This window comes from Coloeus monedula (genome assembly GCF_965178545.1).
Source record: "Coloeus monedula genome assembly, chromosome: 2".
NCBI classification, from domain to species: domain Eukaryota; kingdom Metazoa; phylum Chordata; class Aves; order Passeriformes; family Corvidae; genus Coloeus; species Coloeus monedula.
In genome coordinates this window covers 51,935,967-51,958,150 of record NC_138782.1, presented here as the reverse complement: position 1 = coordinate 51,958,150, position 22,184 = coordinate 51,935,967, and the positions used below count along the sequence as shown (strand labels likewise).

At 41.8% G+C, this 22,184-nt stretch overlaps 1 protein-coding gene across 1 annotated transcript in view; it reads left to right on the top strand.

Annotated features, from left to right (window-relative positions):
* Window positions 1-309: 309 nt before the first annotated feature.
* Window positions 310-22,184, top strand: part of UST (uronyl 2-sulfotransferase) — a 161,292-nt gene continuing 139,417 nt past the window's right edge. Inside the window, exon 1 of the mRNA XM_082302750.1 lies at window positions 310-838. Within this exon, the coding sequence (XP_082158876.1) occupies window positions 583-838 (256 nt within the window). The 5' untranslated portion in view covers window positions 310-582. The remainder of the gene's footprint in view (window positions 839-22,184) is intronic.

The following is a 22,184-nucleotide window of genomic DNA, read 5'->3' as shown; positions in this document are numbered from 1 at the left end:
GCCGCGTTAGGCTCTGCTCCACAGCCCGCGATGTCCAAGCCCGGCGGGCCGGGGCAGGTGGGCTGTGCCGGCGGAGCCGCGCGGCGGCGGCGCCCGCAGGGGTCGCTGGCGCGGAGGCGGCGGGCGCATGGCGGGACCGGAGGCCGGGGCGGGCCGGCGTGGGCGGGCCCCGGGGCCGGCCGGGCCGGGGGCGGCGGGGCCGGGCAGCGCGCACAAGTCGGCCGCGAGTTGCAGGCGGCCGGCGGCGGAGTGTTGGCTGTAACTTGACACCGGGGCGAGAGGCCGAGCGGAGAGAAGGAGCGAGAGCGGCGGCGGAGGAGGAGAGGAGCGGAGCCCCAGGGAGCGAGATGGTGACCACCTCCTTCCTCTCCCCTTAGCGGCGCTCCGTAGCAGCAGCCGCCGCCGCAGGAGCACCGGGGACTCTTGCCTGCCGCGGAGCCGGGGGCAGCCTGCCATGGGGACTGGACGGATCCCCTGAGCTCCCGGGAACTTTCCCGGCCGCGGGCAGCCGGAGTCGGGCAGGCGAATGGAGGATGCGCTTCCCCCGGAGGGCTGCGTGAGCCGGCGGCGGCGAAGGGGAGGATGAAGAAGAAGCAGCAGCACGGCGGCGGGGAATGCCCGGCGCCCCGGTCGCCCGCAGCGGCGGCGGCGGCGGGAGGGGGCCCGGGCCAGGGCGGGGGCTTGCAGAGGCGGCGGCCCCTCTCGCTGCTGCCCTTCCTCTCGCTGCGCGACTACGGCTTCTGCATGGCCGCCCTGCTGCTCTTCTGCTTGGGCTCCCTCTTCTACCAGCTCAACGGGGGCCCCCCGCACTTTCTGCTGGACCTGCGGCACTATCTGGGTAAGGGCGGCCAGCGGCGGCGGGGACTTGTTGCGGCTCTCCCTCACCTCCCGCGGCGGCTGGGCTGGGGCCTCTCCCTGCGCCGGGGACACGGCCGTGGGGCAGGGGCGGCCAGAGGCCGGGGCTGCCGGGCAGGGTGGGCAGGCGGGACGCGGGGCCGTAAACGCTGACACCGGAGTGGGACCGGTCGGCGGCGCCCCGAGAGCCGAGCGCCCTGCCACAAGTTCATGCTGGTGGCGAAGGCAGAGTCCCCTCAATACTTTCTCAGCCCCGAGACCGCTCTGCGCCCGAGGGCGGCTCTTTGTGTTCCCGGTGGCCGTGGCAGAGCGCGGTGTGCCGGCTGCTCGGGCCGCCAGGTCGGTCCGAGGGGGAGCGGAGCGGAGGGCAGCGCTCGCTGCCTGCGGGTCGCACCCCCCGGGGAGCTCGGGCGCAGCCGCCCTGAGCTGTCAGCGCCTCCGCACCGTGTGCTGTGCCCCGGAGAGGAGGAGCGGGGTACGGGTGGCCCACAGCAGAAGACGGTGTTACTAAAAAAGAAACAAACAAACAAACCGCAGCTAACCAAAAACCCCAGCTGCACTTCGTGAACCAGGCATCCATCCTCGTGCAGCAGGTTTGCGTCTGGAGAGAAGGGTGTGTTAGCAGGGTCAGTGCAGCAGCGCTCAAACACTCGAGCTCACTCTGGTGCTTTGCCAACCTGGTTGCCTGCGCAACCCCCAAGGAGGTGCCCCGGAGGAGCGGGTACAAGCCCCACGCTGTGGCCTGTAGTTCTCATCCTCATGCTGACCACGGGTTTTCACGTGGTTTTTCATTGTCATTTTCATTTCAGTGTCCGCATTGCTAAATGTTGCTTCCCTGCTCAGCAGAGTTGTGTGAAAAAGAGTTTATCGTGAGGTCGAGAGAGTACCTTAGACTGGCAGGACTAGTTCAGGTGGTGGTAGGACAAGGGGGAATGACTTTAAACTGAAAGAGAGCAGATTCAGTTTAGCTATTAGGAGAAAATTCTTCACTATGAGAGTGATGAGGCACTGTAACAGGTTGCCAAGAGAAGCTGTGGATGCCCCATCCTTGGTATTGTTCAAGGCCAGGCTGAATGCGGCTTTGAGCAACCTGGTCTAGTGGAAGGTGTTCCCTTCCCATAGCAGGGAGATTGGTTTAGATTGGAAGGGACTTTAAAGACCATTTAGTTCAGTTCTGTGATTCTGTGATATGAAATAGGGAACAAAACGGGAGTGTTTCTCAATATAAGAGGATTACTACAAAATAATTTGTGGTGTGAGTTTTTACCACATTAGCCGCTCTGTTTTACTTGTCTGTGAAGGTAAGGCTTTGGTGGTACATGCTGCAGAAGGACAAGCTGTAAGAGACAATGTTAGGTTGCAAACAAAAATACAGTTCGTGTATTTCAGAAAAATAAAATCCTTTTCTATGTGTACATATTTTCTGAACATCTTGAGAATACAGCCCTGTGTGTGTGTGTTTCTTTTCTTTATGGGAAAACTATCCCACGTCTTCAGTCTTCAGTTAACTAGTGAGAGAGCATGAAGAGGCAGTAGAACAAGAGACAACAAACACAAGTTGCAACAAGGGAAATTCCAGTGAGATATCAGGAAAAAAATTTCAGTGTGAGAGGAGTTGGAATGAGATGTGTGTGAGTGTGTGAGATGTTGGAACAGGCTACCCAGGGAGGTTGGGATGTCCTTGCAGATATTCAGAACTCAGAATATTCAGAACAAGCCCCTGAGCTGCCCAAGTTGATTTGTCCATGTTTTGTTGGGGAAGTAGGACCCGGAGAACAGAAGTCACTTCCAGATAATGTTATATTCTGTGATTCAGCTGTAAAAAGCCAGTGAAAATTCAAGTGAAAACAGAAGAAGAAGAAAGCTTTGGATATTACTTCACAAACACAACAGCAATTTTGGCTTGAGTTTTAACGACTTTTTATTTTTTTTCCTTTAATATTACAATTAGGAAGAAATTCCTTCACTGAAGAGGAAACTGAAAAATTTTCCACCCTAGAATCACAGAATTTCTAGGGTTGGAAGGCACCTCTACAGATCATCTAGTCCACCTCCCGTCCCAAGGCAGGGTCACCTAGAGCAGGTCAACACAGGAATGTATCCAGGTGGGTTTTGAGTGTCTCCAGCCAAGGAGGCTCCACAACCTCCATGGGCATCCTGTTCCAGTGCTCTGCCACTCTTAACATAAAAAAGTTCTTCCTCATGTTGAGGTGGAGCTTCTTGGGTTTCAGTTTATGGCCCTTGCTCCTTGTTCTGTCATTGGGCACCATGGAAAAGAGTGACACCATCATCTTGGCACCCATCTTTGAGATACTTATACGCATTACTGAGATCCCCTCTCAGTCCTCTCTTTTCTAGACTAAAGAGGCACAGCTGGTAGAAGACTATGTTTGCAGTTGACTGGTATTTTAGTGGGATTAAACACAATCTCTGGCTTTCAGAGGAAAGTTTTTGTCAATTTTTAAAATTTTAATCTTCTTCAAGGATAAATGTTACTTAGCTTGGCTGAGAATAGACTGCAAGAAAAACGGGGTTACTCAGCTTCTTTCTTCGTGGTCTTTTGACCGCATTTGAGGGATGGGGGAAGTAAAACTAGCATCTACTACCCTAACCACTCTAGCCAGTAGTTGCATGTCTGCTGGAACATCTTCTGACACCTGCAGATGAAAGGCTTGGAAACCACTGCGTCTTGGAGAATGGGTCATGATAATTTTTGTGAGGTGCTCAGCAAGTGCAGAAGAGCCTTTTGTTGTGTGTGCCTGAATGTGATGAGCCTCTGGGGATGGAGCACAGTCTTACTGAAAATGTTTTGGGGTTCTTTTGAAGTGCAGAATTCTCACAGGAAAAAGTAGACAGATCTGTTAATCTCTGTCAATGAACTTCTGCGCTTGTTCTATGAATTAGTGTAGGAATTTCCTTTCTGTGCCTGAGTGACCTGGCATGTTAAGGAGATACAGACTTGCCTAACATCCTGCACCGGGCTGGTGGCTGAGAGGGAAGCAGAGTCCTCGTGGCTGGCTGGAGTCCTAGTACCCACTAAGCAAGCTGTGCTGCTGCCTCTGCAGACAAGTGGGACCTACTTTGAGTGCTAAGGTGTCTGTTTGCATGCAACTTCATGAAGTTACTTTATACTTCCTTGGTGTACAGTTTCATTTGGGTTGTCAAAGTTGATCCATGTCGGTGACATTGCAGAACGTTTTATTTTTTAAATTTTTTTAAGTGAGTGCAAGTTCTACAAGAGTGGTGTGTATTCCTTGAGGTATCCATCTTGGAAGGCTTTCAAATTAGGAACAATTTTTTTTGTAACTAGAAGGCTTATTGTCTTCCAGGGAGCTAACAGAACTGCTTGGAGGAATAGGTATTGGAAATCCTACCAATACCTAACTACCAAAGCCGTACGTGTAAATGTGTGGTTTATAGAGCAGTTGGAAGTTTCATGACGTTAAAAAAAATTAAACTTTTTTCCTTCTGAAGCCACAGATTCAGTGTACAAGCAACTCTTTCCTTGTAGTCCTTCTAACCCACAATATATGGTGTTAAAATTTACATCTCCGAACAAAAATGAGCAGTTAGTTTGTAAACTGTGTTTGCAGTGCTTGAATTTTGCAGTTGCTCTCATTGTGTTTAAATCTACAAAATCAAGGAGTCGCCTAAAGGGAGTATTAATTTCTCTAGCTATTTTGTGCCTTCCATAGTGTGGGGAGGGGTTGTCTTGTCTGACTTCAGGGTTTTTATTTGCATTTGCAAGTTTCAGTGCATTGCTCAAGTTTAGTTATGTTACTGTGAGGTGAATGCTTGGATTTTTTTACCTCAGAACTTGAAAGAAAGTTCCTGAGTAACAACACGAAACTTCAGTAGTGGTCTGGATAGAAATCACACCTGCATCAGGCAGGTGTGTACATAAAAGAAAATCAAGACTGTGAAAACACTTGGTTTGAAAACTTTCATTTTTTTCTTAAGCCTGCATCATATGCTGTGGAGGAGGTATACATTTATTTTCAAAGCAATGAAGTGTGAAAGTTTGCTAGTTCTATTAACTTTCCTTTGGAGGTGGGGAAGATGAGTGTGTTTTCAGAATAGTCAGACTATTAGTAATTTTTTTTCCTCTCCCAGGCTAGCTTCTCTGGTGTCTTGTCCATATATGCCTCTCTTTTTGTTTGGTTGCCATACTGATTGGAGAGAATCTTGGAAAAACATTATGGCAGTTTGTAGGGTAGACAATAACTGTATTCAGTATTTCCACTTCACATCGCCATCTCTTTTATACCAGAGTCATCCAGAGCAAATGAGAGTAGAGTAGTAGATACGAGGCTGTGTTTCATCATTTATTCTGTTCTGACTTCAAGTTTACAGTAATTCAGAGTACAGAAAGGTCTGTGGAAAGCTGATGGTTCCTGCTGTCTGTTCTGGATGTGGCTTGCAGTGACGTGGCTCAAGTTTCACACGGTAGTCATCCCATCAGGAGGGATCTAAAGTCCTGTTTTTCAGCATTAAATTATTGAAGAGGGCACAGACTTATGTGGGTTATTTCTAAAGAATCTGGGGAAGATACTTAAAAGCACATCTGTCGCCAGTAGGCTTAGATTTGCTATATGGGGGTGCATACCAGTCTTGGACCATCTATGAGCTCCAAAAATCAGGAAGGTTTAAAAACTGCCAGGTTTTCCAGTAATGAACTGCGGTATTGGGATTTGCACAAATGAGGTCTTGCTTGTTGATTCTGCCAAGGTAATCCTGGCTCACTAATCGAAAACCAACTCCAGCAGTGGGAGGAAGTGAGAAGAGTCTTCCCTCAGATGAGTAAGACACAAATCGTAAATCTTGAACAGCCAGTGGCTTTTGGGGAATGCACTAGGGACTCCACTCCCCTGCAACTGCAGTGGTTTTGTATTGCTTTATTCTTCCCTGCATTGGCTTGTGATACATACATGCTTCAAATTACAGAAATGAGAATTTCCGAGGGCTTGTAGCAACCCTCTAATGGCCAATAAAAAAATAAAACCTTTGGATCTTCAGTATTTGCTGTGCAAACTTGTCGTTTGTGTCAATTAAAACATTTCACCTGTTGAACTTGCTGGGAGCCTGCCAGCAAGTACGCTGGTTTGATTGCATGTGAAAGTTGCTTGTGCTGTGATTTCCTGTGAAAGATGGAAGTCTTAAGTGTCCGCTTGTGTTCCTCAAACAATTGCTATGCTCCTCTCACTCTTCATGACACTGGAAGTTCTCAGGTATTTTGACCAAGGTGGGCTTGGTAGCTTGAAAGTTGCCACAACAAACAGTTATGTTTATTTGGGGAATATAACTATAACAGAAGAAGATAGAAATCTGAGTATTTGGGGAGGCTGTTAGAAAAATCTCCAAAATATTTTAAACTAAACAGCAAGTGAAACTTCTTACATAAATCGGGGTAGTATGAATTTGCTTTATTTTGGTAGGGTGTTGCAGTTGGATTTTTTGTTTGATTGGTTTTGTTTTCTTTTTTCCCTGTCTGACTTTTTCATGTTAACCTATTAAGAGAGGCACAACAAAATGATTATCCAAAGAAAACAGTAAAAGTGACTGTCAGTGTTTTGTATACAAATTTTTTATAAGCTGTAGAAGGGAGGAACAACAGTTGGATTTTTGGGTTTTTTTGAGAGGGATTGGTTGAGTTTTTTATTCTAGTAATACTGCATTGATATCTAGAATGATGTAAAGCACAGAATTCTTCAGGGCAAGCTTTTCTGAAAAATAGAAGCACCTAGCAATCTTTATTTTTTCAGGTAGACAGTATGCTGCCTTTACATGGCCGAAAAGGGTTGTCTCATCCAGTTTTGTTTTGCACATGCATGGATCAGGAATCCTTTACAGTTTTGAAGGCTCTTCAGGTGTGTGAGTAGGAGAAACACCCTCAAGGAAAGACAGTCAGGTCTGTAGGTGAGATTGACTGTGTGGTGGCACAATAACCATTTCTGAGATGCCTATGCTTTAAAAAGGCCCAGGTTATGTTCTTACTGACAGATTTTATTTCTTATTGTTCTCAAAAGAGAGAACTCTTCTGTACTCTAAAGCATTTTGATTATGGCCTGAGAGGATTATTTAGTTGCAATACACTTGAAATTAATTACATTTCAAAATTCATTAACATTGTAAGGAACTGAAAGGTCAATTTAGAAGCTGCTTCCTGAAAGCCTTGAAAAGAGATGGTCTGAACCTAAATCACAAGTCTGTATCTATACCTTTCTTAATTAGCTTTTCTGTCCTCTTTGGACTTCCTCATTTTGCTATTGTGAGAGCCATACATATTATCTTTTAGATAAAATATGTTTGGACTTCCATTTAGGTTGCTAAACTCTCAAGTTATAAGTGAGCTTTTTTGGAAGACAAAAGAGGAGCCTCATCTCCAAGTAGCTTTTGTTAAAAGACTGCTCATCACTCACAGCTTGTCTGATGGTAAGATTAACAAAGCTTTGCCTAACCCATGGTGCTGTCAAGAAATACTCTGTGGAGAACCAGAATGCACCTCATTTTATGACCAAGGTCATAAAACTCAAGCCTTTTCCTTTCAAGAAGATTACTCTGGACTACATCATGCTGGCTGGCCAAAACACTCTGTACAGTGAAGTCATAGCAAAAAATGCTTAAGACTGTGTGAATGTGTTGTGATAATATTCTAAATATATTTGGAAAATTGGGCAGCATTTATTCAGGAATATGTTTTCTGCTTTTAAAATCAGACTCCAGTCTGGGAATCAGGAATTGCATATAAGAATCAGGAATTGCATATAGGCATCTGTGTACGTATTTCTTTTTTCATATTGTCAACTTTGTCATTTGACAAGGGATTTAAAGGATTAATTCAGTCCCTGATGAGAGGGAATATTACTACATCTTTTTCAAAAATTTATTTTTTTGGTTTACTTTCAGGTTATTATGGCAGTGTGGTATATATACCTGTGAGGGAGCAAGTCTACTGTTAAATGGGATGTTCCACTTGGGCCTGAAGAGATAAGAGAGGCTTCAGTTCCCTGCCCTGACAGACTTCACGTGACATTGAACAAGTCATGTATTAATTCTCTCTGTGTTTAACCCCATTTTGTCCACATGACATTTTGAAGATAAATGTGTGACAGGATGTGATAGTCTGAGATATTGTAGTGTAATAGTCACAGAAATACTGAGAGGAAAGAGATGCTTTTGATAGATCCTTTTGTTGTGGTTGGGTTCTGGCTGTATGAAAGAGATAAAGTAGACAGTGTTAGGAGGAAGCTCCTGTGTAGACTGAGGTAAAGTCAGTGGTCCAGCTGCTTTTCTTTCAAGGATGTCACCACTGTTGACTGTCAGAGTCTCTGTGCAGTTTCACTTCAGGAGTTATTTTTATGTTTGGTTTCCAGAGTCTCATCAAAGGGTTTCAGTTTTTAGTTGTATCCTCCTCTAGAAGACTTCATGTCCAGGAGAAGGTAACCAAATTATTTATTTCTTGTTTCCTGTGGTGCTGCTTAGACTAGATTTGTGAAAATGCAGTTTCTTGAAGCCTTTTTCACCCTAAGTGAATGGCAGGCACTTCATTCTCTGTCAGAGTACTCAGCCAAAAGGAACTGTGACTGTTAGGAGGAAAAAAACTGGTTGTTGCAGTGGTTCTCGTATTTTCATACGAAATTAGGGAGAAGGAAGGTTGCTTTTGGTTGAGGTTTTACTAAGAATGATAAACATTGACGGGTGCTAGAATGGGAGACTGTAACAAAAGTAACTCATACAGAAGCTACAACACTTCATGCTCTGTGGGGAAAATAGAGACTGTCTAATTTTTTCCCCCCCTTACCTCTGGTAAAGGGTCTGAGATTAATTAAAGTTTGTGCTAGCTGTACTGCAGTGATTCCTGGTAAAAACTGTTTTGAAATCAGTAGCACATGTGAAAATCACCAGTGACAGTAAGTGGAAGTTCTTCTTTTGTTATTTAAGTACAGGGCTCTTTTATCAAAATTTGTAGAACATATGATGAGGGTATAACTGAGAGAATTGGGTTTTACGTTATTTTTGGTGGGAACACTCTGTAAAATGGTTGAGCAGGTATCCTTTTTCTACCCCCTGTTTCTAGATGGTAATTGATTCTTTCTGTCCCATTATTTAAATTCATACATTAATAAAAAGTGCATCTGCTCTCTCTTGTGTCTAGCAAAAATCTGGGATTACTGAAATTGCTTTAGTGTATTTTGTATGATAGTCACCACATTTTTTTGGAAGTAAATTTTGAGCACTTAAGGAAACCCTTCTTTCTGGGTTGTTTTCTTAGCTTCATGTGCAAGTACTTGCACATTGTTAGCTTCCAGCTCCTGTAACTTCTTCAAGAAGAGCTGTTTGTTTTGTTTTCATAGCTGTCCCTCTCTGCAAAGACAAGTTTTCGGGTAAGGTGTAAGGGTTTGTTTTCATCTTGGACTGGACAAACAGGTCTGTTGTAGGGTTCTTTTGAAGTTTTGACTTTGCACTTGCTGCTGACCACTTGTGAGCTCTGTTTGAAGTTGCAGTGGTGTGAAAGAAAGCCCTGTGTTTCCTCTGTTACAAGTACAGCCAAGGAGGTCAATAGCCACTCTGTGTGATCATGTGAGTGTGTATGAACACACAAAGATCAGCTACTGCATTGTAGTAACTTGAGGAGGCTTCTATTTGGATTGTCTCTCCTGAAGAACTGGGGGTAGGGGGAGGTCCTCCTGTCTCCCTTCTGTGCTGTTTTGTTGAGGCTTTTTTTGACTAGTAAGTTTTGGAGGTAGGGCTTGCAAGGGTGTAGGTGCTGTTCATTCATACCATGGGGGCAGGAAAGACAGGAATTCTTTCGAGATTGGTGAGAATTAGGTTCTTCTTTGGATCTTGCTATAAGATTCATAGTCCTCTCAGCTATTTGTCTGCCTTTCCTGTCTCATCAGTGGGGGGAGAGAGCCATTTCCAGGCCATTACAGTTTATTATAGACATGATACAAGCAGGATCAGCCCTTTTTGGAATGTCTATTTAGCCTGTTGACATTAACTTAGAAGGGAACAGCAAGTTGGGATGGGCTGCCACTGGCTTAGCCACTGCTGCCTTTCCCTGGGCAGCAGAGGTGCTTGCCTGCAAGAGACCTAATCTGACTGGTACAGCAGTGGCTCCACAAGTTTTTTTTTTAGCTTATGCTTCTTCAAGTTGTTTTTTGGGAGGTTTTTTTGGTGGTTTTTTTTTGTTTGTTTTTTTTTTTTATGGCTTTCAAGTGAAAGCTGTGGAAAGTGATGACACGATTTTTTTTTTTTCCAACTAGGAATGTTTCCTCATTGTTATTGGTGAGCAGGCGAGTAGATTTTCAAACATAACTTGTGTTTATGTAATGAGGCATTTGTTTTTCTTTGTTTTAGAATCTGGGTTTGAGGATGTTTGGAGACTGGAGGGATAGATAGGAAATGGAGAGCAATTATTTAACTGAAATTTATTTTGCTCTCCTGCTCTTTAGAGGTGCACTGAGGGAAGCAGACACTGTTGTGTTGAAAATAGATGTTTGGCTTTGTTTGTAAGCCTGGAAGCAGAATGATTAGGTTTGTGTTACGGTTTCTGAGTACTAATGCTTTAGAAATAGACATTTGGATGCTTTCCAAGGCTTGCTACTTATCATACTTAATGATTCAGAGTAGAAGTCATCAGGAGACTGGGATGGGGATTGTAGTGTCTGTGCCTGTTTGATTGAAGTAGCAGTACATCTCTGCCATAAGTAAATAGTATGTTTCAGCACCCCTGAGAGTGTTTATTTTAAAAACCTCTGCTGATCAAGTGGATGGTTGGTTCAGTTTAATGTAGCTGCCCCAGAGAGAGGATGCCAGCATAACGTTGTACTCTTACAAGGTTACTAACTGCTGGCAAGTGACAATTCTGTGAGATGAGCTGCTGGTGCCTGGATGAACAGTTGCTAGTCAAGGGGATTTGATTTATTATTTTCACTTTTTTTTTTTTTTTTTTTAATTTTCTAATGTGGAATGTCGTGGACATTCCTGGGAGAGGACTTGCTCCGTACAACTGTTATTGTTAATAGGTATTTCTGAAATGCGTACAACAAAGTTGTTAGAATAAGTGAATGTTTCTTAGCTTTTACTTAATTACTGCTGGAGACTATTGTCAAGCTTCTGTCATTGCTTGGCCTTTTAATGGAATGGCAGATTGCTTTGGAGGAACCTTTGATTTTCTCAAAGATTTTTACATGGTGTTTCAGCCCAGATTTCAAAGCTTGCTTTTCAAATCTAAATTCCAGATATATGTCTTTTTACCTTGGGAACTCTTTGGGAATTCAGATTAGAGCTTGCATTGTTTCTGTGAGGGACTGGGGGGTCTTCTTATTCTATCCGGGTTATGAAGTTTTATGCTTTTCCTTCATGGCAGTGACTTGTGTTGAAGTGGCCATGAGTCCTGAAGGGATTGGAGCATGGGAAGCCTTATGATGTTGTTTCAGAAAGAATTTGAGAATTATCTCACAATATACAAGTTTTGGGTTCGATTTCAGGTGACACAGTAATTTTGTGAATGTTTACAAAACTGATTAATGTTTTTATGCCTCTGTTTATCTCATAGCAATTAGGAGGAGAGAGCATTAAGTACGGCCAATATTGATGCAGTCTTTTTGTTCAGTCTTATTTTTTTGTTCTCTTACTACTTTCCAAGAACCTCTTTGTCCTTCTGTTCCCCTTGTGTTTACAGGTAGTTTCCCAGTCCTTTTGTTACTCTGTTCCTCAGTAACACCAAACCACATTTAGCAGATGGGGATTTCCCAGTCATGAATTACTGGTGGTCCTATTTCCTTCAACCAGATTTTCTTTTTTCAGTGGCTTGCATCACAGAGCAAATACTCTTGCCTCTTTTGCTGGCCTACATCTAGAGAAGAGCCACCTGGACCTCTGCATTGAAAATCAGAAAAAAATGGGATCTTAGAAGAAGCATCCCATAAGCAGCCCATACTTTTGCATTCTTAAAAGGTAAGGAAAAAGGCTGAGGTACTGTGAAATACACAGAAAGATCTTGGAGGTGTGATGCTGGTAGAGCTCCACTGTACAAGTTTGATGAGATTACAGATACAAATTGTATTCAGATTGGGCAATACAGTGTCAAGAAGAGGTTGCTTTAAATAGGAGAGAACTATAGGGGGAGGAGGGGACAGACTTGGTGTCTTGATCAGTAAAAATTATACAAGATTTAGAGTGTGCATGGCTTGTCTGTAAGACCTTTACTCCTTGTTTCAGAGGTTCCCTCTGAAGTCAGCAGGGAGAGACAGTGGTATCTCCAAAGACTAACAGGCTTCTGATGTGTCTATGCTGACAAAACCCCCGACTTAAGCACAAAGAAATGCTTGAAGTTTGGGAAGAATCTGAGTTGTCATGGTACTTACTCTCAGAAACACTTGTTGATGACCAGTGGTAGGCTTCCAAAGAGGAGGTGGAGAAAGATAGGGCAGGGAGAGAGGAGCTGGGACATTACAGTAGAGAGATTTTTAAATAGGGAGGTCATCACTTCATGTCAGCAGGTCATTGAAACCTGACTGCTTAGGATGCATAAAAATAATGACTACATAAGGCACTGGAAAAATAGCACTGCAGGGGGTATCTACCCCTGCTTGATGGGTGGATTTGGTGCCATGTTTGTTTCTCCCTAGCTCTTGCAGTTCCATGAAAATGGTGCACGACAACAGCTTTGATATGATCTGAAATGTTGTAGCAGATATTGTAAGGCAAAGGCTGTGAAATTGCTGACTTCTCAATTCCTTTCATGTGTGCAGCTGATTGTTTTTTTCCTAGCAGAACTCCCCATACAAATGTGCAGATCTCTTTTGTGTTGCCTGTTGGGAGATAGCACAATAAGTAAATTAGGGTGAATAATAAAATAGCAGAGCCTAAACCCTACCACCTGTTTATCTGAGGTTTTGTGGGGTTTTTTTTTGTGACAGGGGGTTTGGTTTGATTTGATTTGGGGCTTTTTTTGGCAGGGGGGGTCTTGTTTTTGTGAAGTAGAGATTCTCAGAAGTGTGATTAAATGAAAGCTGAAATAGAAAATGCTTCATCCTCTAACTGCATGCTCTCTACCTTGCCTCACTATTAATGAGCAAAACCTATCACTTAATATCATCCATTCAATAATATCTTTCTGGGGAGTCAGTCAAATTCAGCAGGAGTTATTTAATCTTCTGATGAACAGCCTTACTTCATTAGGCCTGTTGCATTTTTCCCTGTCTAGTTTTGAATCTGATACTTATCTCATCTAATCAATGAAGCAAATTTTGGCAAAACTCTGTGATTCTTTATAGCTCAGCACTTGTCTGTTTTTTGCACTATGCTACATGGAAACAGCTGACAGCTTCAGTTCTTTTTCCTCTGGAACACTTTGGTTATGAATTTTAGAGGCTGAAAGATTTTTAAATAGTGTATGGTATCTTTCACCTTCTGACCCCAGCTCAAATGCAGCTGAGGCTGGCAGTAACTGGATCTTACTGATACTGTGCTGAGGTGTTCAGTTAGCTGTGTGCAGTAGGTTCATTTAGGTGGTTGTGATACTGGACTCCCTTCTTCACTCTGCTGGCTCAAGGATACTGCGTGTCATGCCAGTGTGAGAGTATGTAGCACCAGTGGAGGATCAATGGCTGTTACCTGCTAGGGGTCCCAGTGAAATGATGCACTTTTCTCCCTCTTTTTAAATGTGCTGTGGTTCTAGTGATGGTGTATGTCCTGCTCACGCTTAGTGCAAGAGGGACTTGAGATTCAGAAAGATGTTAATAAGGGTTACAAAGCTTGGGGGGGGAGGGAAGGGGTTGGGAAGGGAGGCATGGACCCAGCTGTCCCCAGGATAAGAGCTGTGCCTGCATGCTGAATTTCTTTGTACTACCCTAGTAGTTGGACTTGTTTGTTTGGAGCTATTGTATCAATAATAAATTTATTCTTTACAAAAGAAAAAAAAAAAGGCAAGCCTGAAATTTTCTGCTCAAGTGTCATAAAGAAATCTTTCCATCTTCTGTAAAAGAAGATGCTAAGTGTCCTTCTTGCTTCCTTTTCACTCAGTCACTACTGACTGGAGAGTACAACTCTCTGGTTTTTATCCTCATGCCTGTTTTCATCTAGCATGTCAAAGAGGAAAGTAATTATGAATACTTTTTATTTAATTTAAAGGGCACAGAGAGGTGATGTGCCTTTGGTGTCATTTGCCTAATTGATAGCAGTATCAGGAATAGGGTTATGGTTCTCTTCACTCTTAGAAGGGCAGGGATTTTCCCAGAAACCTGTGCACCATGTCCAACAAAACACTGAATGCCCAGCAACGTGGAAATGCTTCTACTTGCCTTTACTTCAGCACTTGCCTGCCTCTCCTCGCTGTGATGGTTTGAGTTTGTTTAGTCTGTGAGTTTTATATCTGCACAGCATTCCTGAAAAGTAATGAAGTTGTTTTTCTGATGGGGCTTTTGAAGCACAAGGAATTTTAGGGAACTGTGAAAACAGGTCTACCAAACTGTGGGCTGCTTTTGCCCAGCAGAGCCTCCATCCAGCCCAGGCATAAACTCATATTTTCCTGTCTTTGAGCAGCAACTTTTTAGAGTCTTTCCTCACCCTATTCCCCTCAGCAGGGAAGCCTGCCACTGCAGAACTGTATGTTGGGCTTGAGACTCTCAAAGTGACAGGGAAGCATGTGGGAGGGAGTGATAGCTGGGACAAGAAAAAGTGGGGTAAGAGAAGCACAAGTTGCTGGGCAAAACTTTCCTGATTTAAGCTAGAAAAGGCACACCTTTTAATGTATTCTGCTTAAAAAGAGCTTGTGAGAGGCAGGAATAGTGCTGGGGGAGCAGACAAGTGATAAGCGGCATGTTAAGGAACCTATTCCTATTGAAAAGTATTTCTTGTTCCTTTCTGCAGCTGTCTTCAACAACCTCTGTGGAATTTGCTCACCAAAGCCTCTACTGTGAGTGGAAAAAGTTGTATTTGTGGCATGAATAGATGTTAAAACAGCTGCTTTATGTAGCCAACACAGCTTAAAAGCTTCAGAAATGTTTCCTTAACTTGCTTAGTCTCAAGACAGAAATATTTTTAATACAAAGGAGCTCATAATGCAAGGGAGTTGATTTGCTCAGGCAAATTTTATCCATCTGTTAAGCTCTCTGGTATTTTTAACTGAATTTTAACTGGTTTTTTTTAAACTATATTTTAAACTGAAATTTTACATCCACATTTTTCCTTGATTCAGAGATAACAGTTGCATCGTGTGACAAGAATGACCAGAAAACTTGTTCTTGCACTCTTAACAGAATCATTACCATGCCATGAGCACAAAATAATTATGAAACTCAAGGCAGATCAGTTGAATGTCTGATGCTCTTGCAACATGATTGTTTTGGCTTGCAAAGCCTGAAAACAGAAAATTTTCATACAGGCTACTCTGGATCCGCATTCAAGCTTGAAATCTAATTGTTGGGAGAAATAAATGTGGTCTTAGGCAATCCTTTTTGAATATGGTCTACATCAAAGAAAATAAGAAACCCACACTGATTAAATACATAGTTAAGTCTGAGATAAAAATGACGGGTTTAGCTATTCAGCTAAATATAATATGTAATATGGCCCTGGTTAAAAATATTTCCTTACTCATACTCTATAAATAACATCATAAGTATGGTTTATAGTTTCTACAAAAACCCATTCTTCACTTCTGTTCTAGACTGTTTGAACGCCTCATCTCTGACTGCGCTGGGTCTGCTTGCTGGCGAGGCATCTCTCCTATTTTCATTGAATCTCTTTTATTTGCTTTAGTGGCCAATGAGTGCTTCATGGATTGCAGAATGGAGAACTTTTAGTTGCTTATGCCACATGAGCAGTGGGGTTTCTTAGTGCAAACCTGTATGTTGCATTTGGTCCTATTGCACAGAGCCTTGTGGTACTGTGCCAATCATAGCTATGGTTTGGCAAATGCTCCTGCTCAGCTGGGAAAGGAGGTGGGAGGGAAGAACAAGGAAGAGGAGAACAGTAAGCATTCTTTAACTTTCCTTCTTTCACTGTGTTTATGGACACTTAGAACAAAGCAATGGTAGATCTATTGTGAGACTTAATGTGTTCAGACTCCTGAAGCTGTGCTTACTATTGAACCACAAAAAACAGTTCAAAGAAAGTATAAACTTGTGAAATGTTCTTTTGTGTTCTCTTTCATGCATTGCAATTTCTTTGAGAAAGAAAAATAATTGCTTTACTGCCTTAAAAACCCTGGAAAGAAAATAGTTTAGAATTGGGAAAGTCTGTAGTTGGCCATGAAAGTCAGAGTTTGCGTTGATAGTTCTTATGTTAGTCTTACCTACTTCAGTCTGTCGGTGACACAAAAGTTAGGTTCCTGCTAAGAATTACAGTTCAGTAGAGCCTGATATTTATTTTCTTTTACTAGAAATAACAGTGTGTGTGACCAAAGTAGGGTTATTATACTGGCATATCTTGAAATTTCTTAGAATTTGCATTTCATTATTTAATATTATTTTATTTATGCAACTCTATCTTCCGTTTGTTTTATTTGGAGATCAGTCTGTAGTGCCATATTTTCTTTTTCAGGAGGAAGGCATGCTAGATTTGTTTCATGAATAGTACTATTTTTCCTGCATGTGTTTTAGTATAGAGGTAGTGCAGAGCTTAAATGCTGTGTTATTACAGGACTTTTTCTGTAGGAGAAATAAGACATAGTCTTCTGGAGAAAACAAGATCTGTAATACATGTGTGTGAATATACCTATGAAAATAGAAATATTATTCCAGGTTACACATAGTTTTGTCAACATAAGGATGACACTTTTCATTCATGACATAAAGCTGAAGCATGTGTAATAAATTGTTTAAACCTTTTGAGCTTTCTTCTTGACCTTGCTTATGAGAATTTGTGTCCTCCCTCTACAGTAAAAATGAAAAAGGAATGGATATAAAGAATTAGAACTCTTACCACTGGATCTCCTTTATGCATGAGGTTCAGATGAGACAGTTTTGATAATGTTTCTCGTGCATCTGTGGTAATAGATAGCCATAGAAAAGGCCAGGTTGCCCATGAATGTACCTATGAAGAAATTGGTATGAGGTGCTGTTGAAAGTAACTTTGATTTCTCTGGGTGCTCTCCTCTTGGAATTTGGGAGATCAGGCAGCAATGAATGTGCTTTGTGCTTCCAACTGCTTAAATATTTTCATAAGTTACTGCATGTGAACTTACTGATGTCTTTCTGATAAGATCTGTACTGAATTCTCCTTGGGAGGAGTACAGAGACATTGTTTGAGCATGCAAGGATAGGGTTAGGACAGCCAAAGCCCACCTGCAGTTGAATCTAGCAAAGGATGCGAAGGAGAACAAGAGGGGCTCCTACAACCATATCAGCAGCAAGAGCAAGGAGAAGGAGGGCCTGCTGCTGAAGAGGGGCAGACAAGGCTGAGGTACTCAAAGCCACCTTCACCTCCGCCTTTACTGGTGAGATTTGCCTTCAGAAATCCCAGGCAAAGAAGACTCACTGCCAGGGCCAGATTATTCCCATTAATACCCAGTGACAGGACAGGAGACCATAGTCACAGATTGAAATACAGGAAATTCCACTGAAACATCAGAAAACCCTTTTCAGGTAAGGGTGATTGAACACTGGCATAGGTTTTCCCAGGATACTCAAAACAGTTCCTGAGCACCCGGGTCCAGCTGGCCCCACTCTGAGCAGGGGATTGGAGTGGATGAGAGGCTCTGCTGGGGTGCCTTTCTGCCCCACTGTGCAATGGGCCTCTGTGCCTGGGATCTCATGGCATGTGCTGTCCTTTTAGAAACTTCGTTAGGAGTAGGAGTGAAAAGTCAACTCTAGCGTAAAGCGTGGAAAAAATGCAAGGGACATGATAGATGTGTTGCTGATTAGTGGCAGTTCTAGGAACAGAGGTTGGGTCCTAGTAGCAGTCTCAGTGTAAAGGAGATTAATATGTCAAAACTGCATGTCATGTTTATGAATCACTTGTAAGACTTGAATCTTTTCCAGGACTCTGGAAAATTATTTTCTGAGAACTGATTAATTATAACATGCAAGAACATAATTTTTGTGTTGCAAAAGGAAAGACAGACTACCTGACTACTAACTGTATAACTTTAGACACTACAAATCTTACTTCCTAAGTAGTAAGCTGGAAGGTGGAATATGCTGCTGCAAACTTTTCTTGGGGTGTTCAGATTGGGGTGTTCCTTGTATAGGTTTCTTTTAGTGGCTGTGTGAAATCTATCTGTTATCTTGCATTGTGTCATTCTCAATGAAGGATACAGCAAGTGGCTAAAGAGAAAAATAAGTAGTAACTTTGGTAAAAAACCATGAGTTGCTTTACACACAATTAAACATCCTGTTGGACTTGAGCCTAGGAATCAGGATAATTTACGCCTATAACATACTGTAGCTGAAAACATTTAGAAATACTGTTTTATGAGCTTCTGTATGTATTCTACAGAAATAAGTTTTTCCAAAAAGAGTCTTGGATAATGTCTGAGTATGAGGGAGAAGAAGAATGGATAGCTAATCCAAGAGAGAATGTATATGGTTGTGTTGGGAAGGGAATGCTCTTTAGCAATGCTGGTTATCATTTACCACTTTCAGCACAATTGCTTTTTTCCCCTTTGTGGTATGTTTTCCCTCCCGTGTCAGTAGGAGAGCAGTTTCTTAGAAACTTTACTTGGAAGTAGTACAGTAAATCCATTGTGCCTCTAGGATGTATTAACTTCAGAAGATACGATGCCTCAGTCTCCTAGTGAAAGTTAGACAGAAGCTAGCCTGCTTGTTTGTTGGGTTTTTTTCCCTCTTACTGCAATGTGATTTTATCTTGCAAAGGCATGGTCTAATTCTTTCAAGTGAAAAAAGTTGAAGCATATTTGTTTCAATGAAATTGATACCTCTGGCAAGTTGGATCTGATTCAGATGGCTGTGCCAAGGATGGAAGTCCTGAAGCTTAAGGAGACAAAAGAAAACAAATAATTTTTTCAATTAGAGCTTAACTTTAAAAAAGATAAACTGAGTTTAAAAGTACATGTGAGTTGAGAGCTGTTGTGTTAATTTATTTACTAAGATGAGCAGCAATATTCTGAGATTTTCCTTCGCACAAATGACATTTATATTTGGCACTGTTAAGCATTTCTATCTGAATGAAATTTTCTTGGTTTTTGCAGCACTTCTGTTTGCTGGAGTGAAGAAAGAGCAATTTGAATACTTGTGCATTCCCTTTCCTACAGCCCCCTTGTAACTGTGTGTGTTAACTAGATCTTGTTAACTGGCAAAGATTCTGAGGAAGTTTTAAAGGAAACCTTTAATGGGTCAAGACTAACAGTATTAGGGCAGGCTCCAATATCTTTGCAGAACTTTAATGGATGCAGTGATGTTGCAAGTTGACAAAGAATTCATTTGAATAATTTAAGATATAGAATTAAGGTATGTAAGTGCATTTAATTGATTTTTCTTAACTTTGCCCACTTTCTTTTCCTCAAGTATCTAAATAGATTATAGAAGTCTTACTTGTGATAGTCTCCATGTAAACAGATACCAAATACTTTTAAAAGGTAAAGACATTCTCTGTACCTCTCCCCACTGGGCTGCCTACTGATTGCCTAAACCTCTGAAAAAACTGAGTAGCAGGAAAAAGGGAAACCAGCTGATAGTGACTTCTCACCCTTTAACATGGAGTCTGCTGCTGAATCACCATTGGATGAGAGATGAAGGAATTCTGAAAAAAATCAACAGACCAAAACTAGGAAACAAAGGAAAATAAAAAGGATTGAATACTTAAAAGATGTCTTGTGATCTTGGTGGAAGGCTGTCTGTCTTTTAATTGAGTAGCTTAAACAAGAGGGTAGCAATTCTCAGATAAGGGGCTTGTGTAATTTCCCTTTAAAACATGTTGTCACACCTGGGAGTGGGGACACTGGCTCTTAGCTGCAGGCCATGCAAAATGTACATTTCCTTTAGTGGGGTGCATTGTCCTACTTAAGAATGAAATTGGAAGTTGTTCTGCTTTTTTCACTCCCTTTGATGCAAACCTCAATTACATTAGTGGGTGCTAGCACAAACCAGGCCAAGAGGGTCTTCTTGAGAAGGAGAGGGAACTGTGGTACTGCACCAGTGCCCAGCAGCTGTTTGAAGTTGATGATTCTCTGCTCTGAAAATAAACAGTGTCAATAGAGAGTTAGGAATACAGATAAACACTGATACTGTAAAGTGAATATTAAATCCTGCTTTGTATTGTAGATTTGTATGCCATTTTTACAAGGCTGTGCTTTGTTTCCCTGTGGAACTGTACAGACTTTTGCAAGGAATAGGAAATTTTCCTCGAGTAACCTTTGGGTAAGAGTAGTTTCTCAGCACTTTGAGATGGCAACTGTATGGTATGCTGGCAACAAGCATTCCCTTATCCACTGTTTGCTTTTCTATTCTACCCTTTCTTGGGAAGGCAGGAGTATAAGCAACAGGATGAAGTATTTCTTCTGAAGTTATTCTGGAAATTAAAAATCTGTGTACGTAATGCACATACAGTACCTTACACTGTGACTTAGTTTTACTATATTGAAAAATGCTGATGGGACTTTTTGTTGTTACATGTAGGATACTTTTTTTTTAAGTAATTGTGCCATAGTTGGATTGTAATTTCCTCACAAACTGAAGGGAGAAGCTTGAAGTTAAAAATCTAAATAGTCAGAGCAATGTTATAGATGCAATGCTTATCGGAACTAATGCTAAAATCTAGCACCAATATCCTAAAAAGAATGTTTGAGACCAGAAAGAGGAAAGGGTCTAGAGATGATGTTCATCATTATTAAAAACAAAGTAAACTTCATGAAATGCAAACTTTGGTTTTAGATATACAAGAATTTATGAAGAAGTCACCTTTTATAGCTGTAGGGAAGAAAAAGAAATTACTCAAGTTTTAAGCTTATTTCTGTCAGTGTGCTCTTCCCTGCGCCACATGAACAAGTATCTAGAAAAACAACTACAAATCAAATGGTATTCAAAAAAGTTAGCAGTGGTTTAAGCTCCAAGGAGGAATGTTTGAAATTGTAGGAATTTTTGAATATCACTTTTGCTGTTCTGTTAAAGAAATAATTTGAATCTTGGATCTTCATTTGAATCTGGCTTTCTGAAAGTAAATATCAATATGGTCTATTAATTTTGAAATACATTGAAATTGTCATCACGTAGCTGACAGTGACTACTAACAGTTAAGAGAACCCCACGATCTAAAGAGAACAAATAACTACTGCTTACTGTTGGACTCGCATCAAAATCCTTCTCTCTTTCTCAAAAATGCAGCTGACTGTAGCTGCCAGCTAATGTACAAACAGAACCGAGAGAGGGAACAGCTGCGCTCTGAAAAACAGCAAAGCTCAAAGGCAGCAGCACCCGCCTCGGCTCCTCTGGTATTTGATTTCAGGCTAGAATTACACATTTTGGGGTACTTTTATATGTGTAAGTAAGCTTTTCTAGGCGATCTGTAGGATTAAGGATTTCTCAAAAAGGGAAAAAACAAAGTAACAGTATGTTGATTTTAAGAGTAACTTCATCCCATTTTTTCTTACCTTTGTCCTTTTAAAATTTCTTACAAATTTTTGTAACAATCAGTGTTTATTGAAATAGGGTTTGTAGGTCCAGTATTATGCAGACAGCATCTCTGAACCTACTTGGTGAGTGCATGTTGGCCAAAAAGGTCCTATGCCTGGTTCACCTGGATTTTGAGGAGTACCGTCTAGAAATAGGTGGCAGTTACCTAATAAAATATTTCTGCATGATGGGCTTCTATGTTATGGGAAGTGGGACCTCCTCATTAGAGAGGAAGTAGTGTGTGTCATGTTTCAGGTGGGACTGGAGCTGAATCTGCATGTGGCAGATATAAAACAAGGTGGCAAGTGGTGGCTAAAATTAGGTCAATTACACTAACAGAAAAAAAATTAAAGTGGTGAGTATGAAGAGTGAAGAGAGAAGAATGAAGGTGTGCATTCATGCAGCTTTTGGTGTGCATTGTGGTGTGCCAGATATTCTGTATCTTACTGAAACTCACATAGAGCTTGTTAGAGAGAAGGAAATTTGTTAGATACTAGAAACTTTTGACAAACTATGTTCTAGTGAGTGTAAGTTTAATATTGACACAAAATCTAACTCAAATGACTCTTTAGGGGGCTCTAGGTTTTTGTGTAATATATCCTTCAGTTACCACTGACAAAGGAAGCATTTTTTCTCCATTGCTATTGTGTGTTTTGCTCCTGATGACACAGGATAGAGTATCTCATTTTTGAATTCCATAAAAATAAGCCTTAATGCTTTGTTTGCTTCAAGCCAAAAGAGCCTTTATTT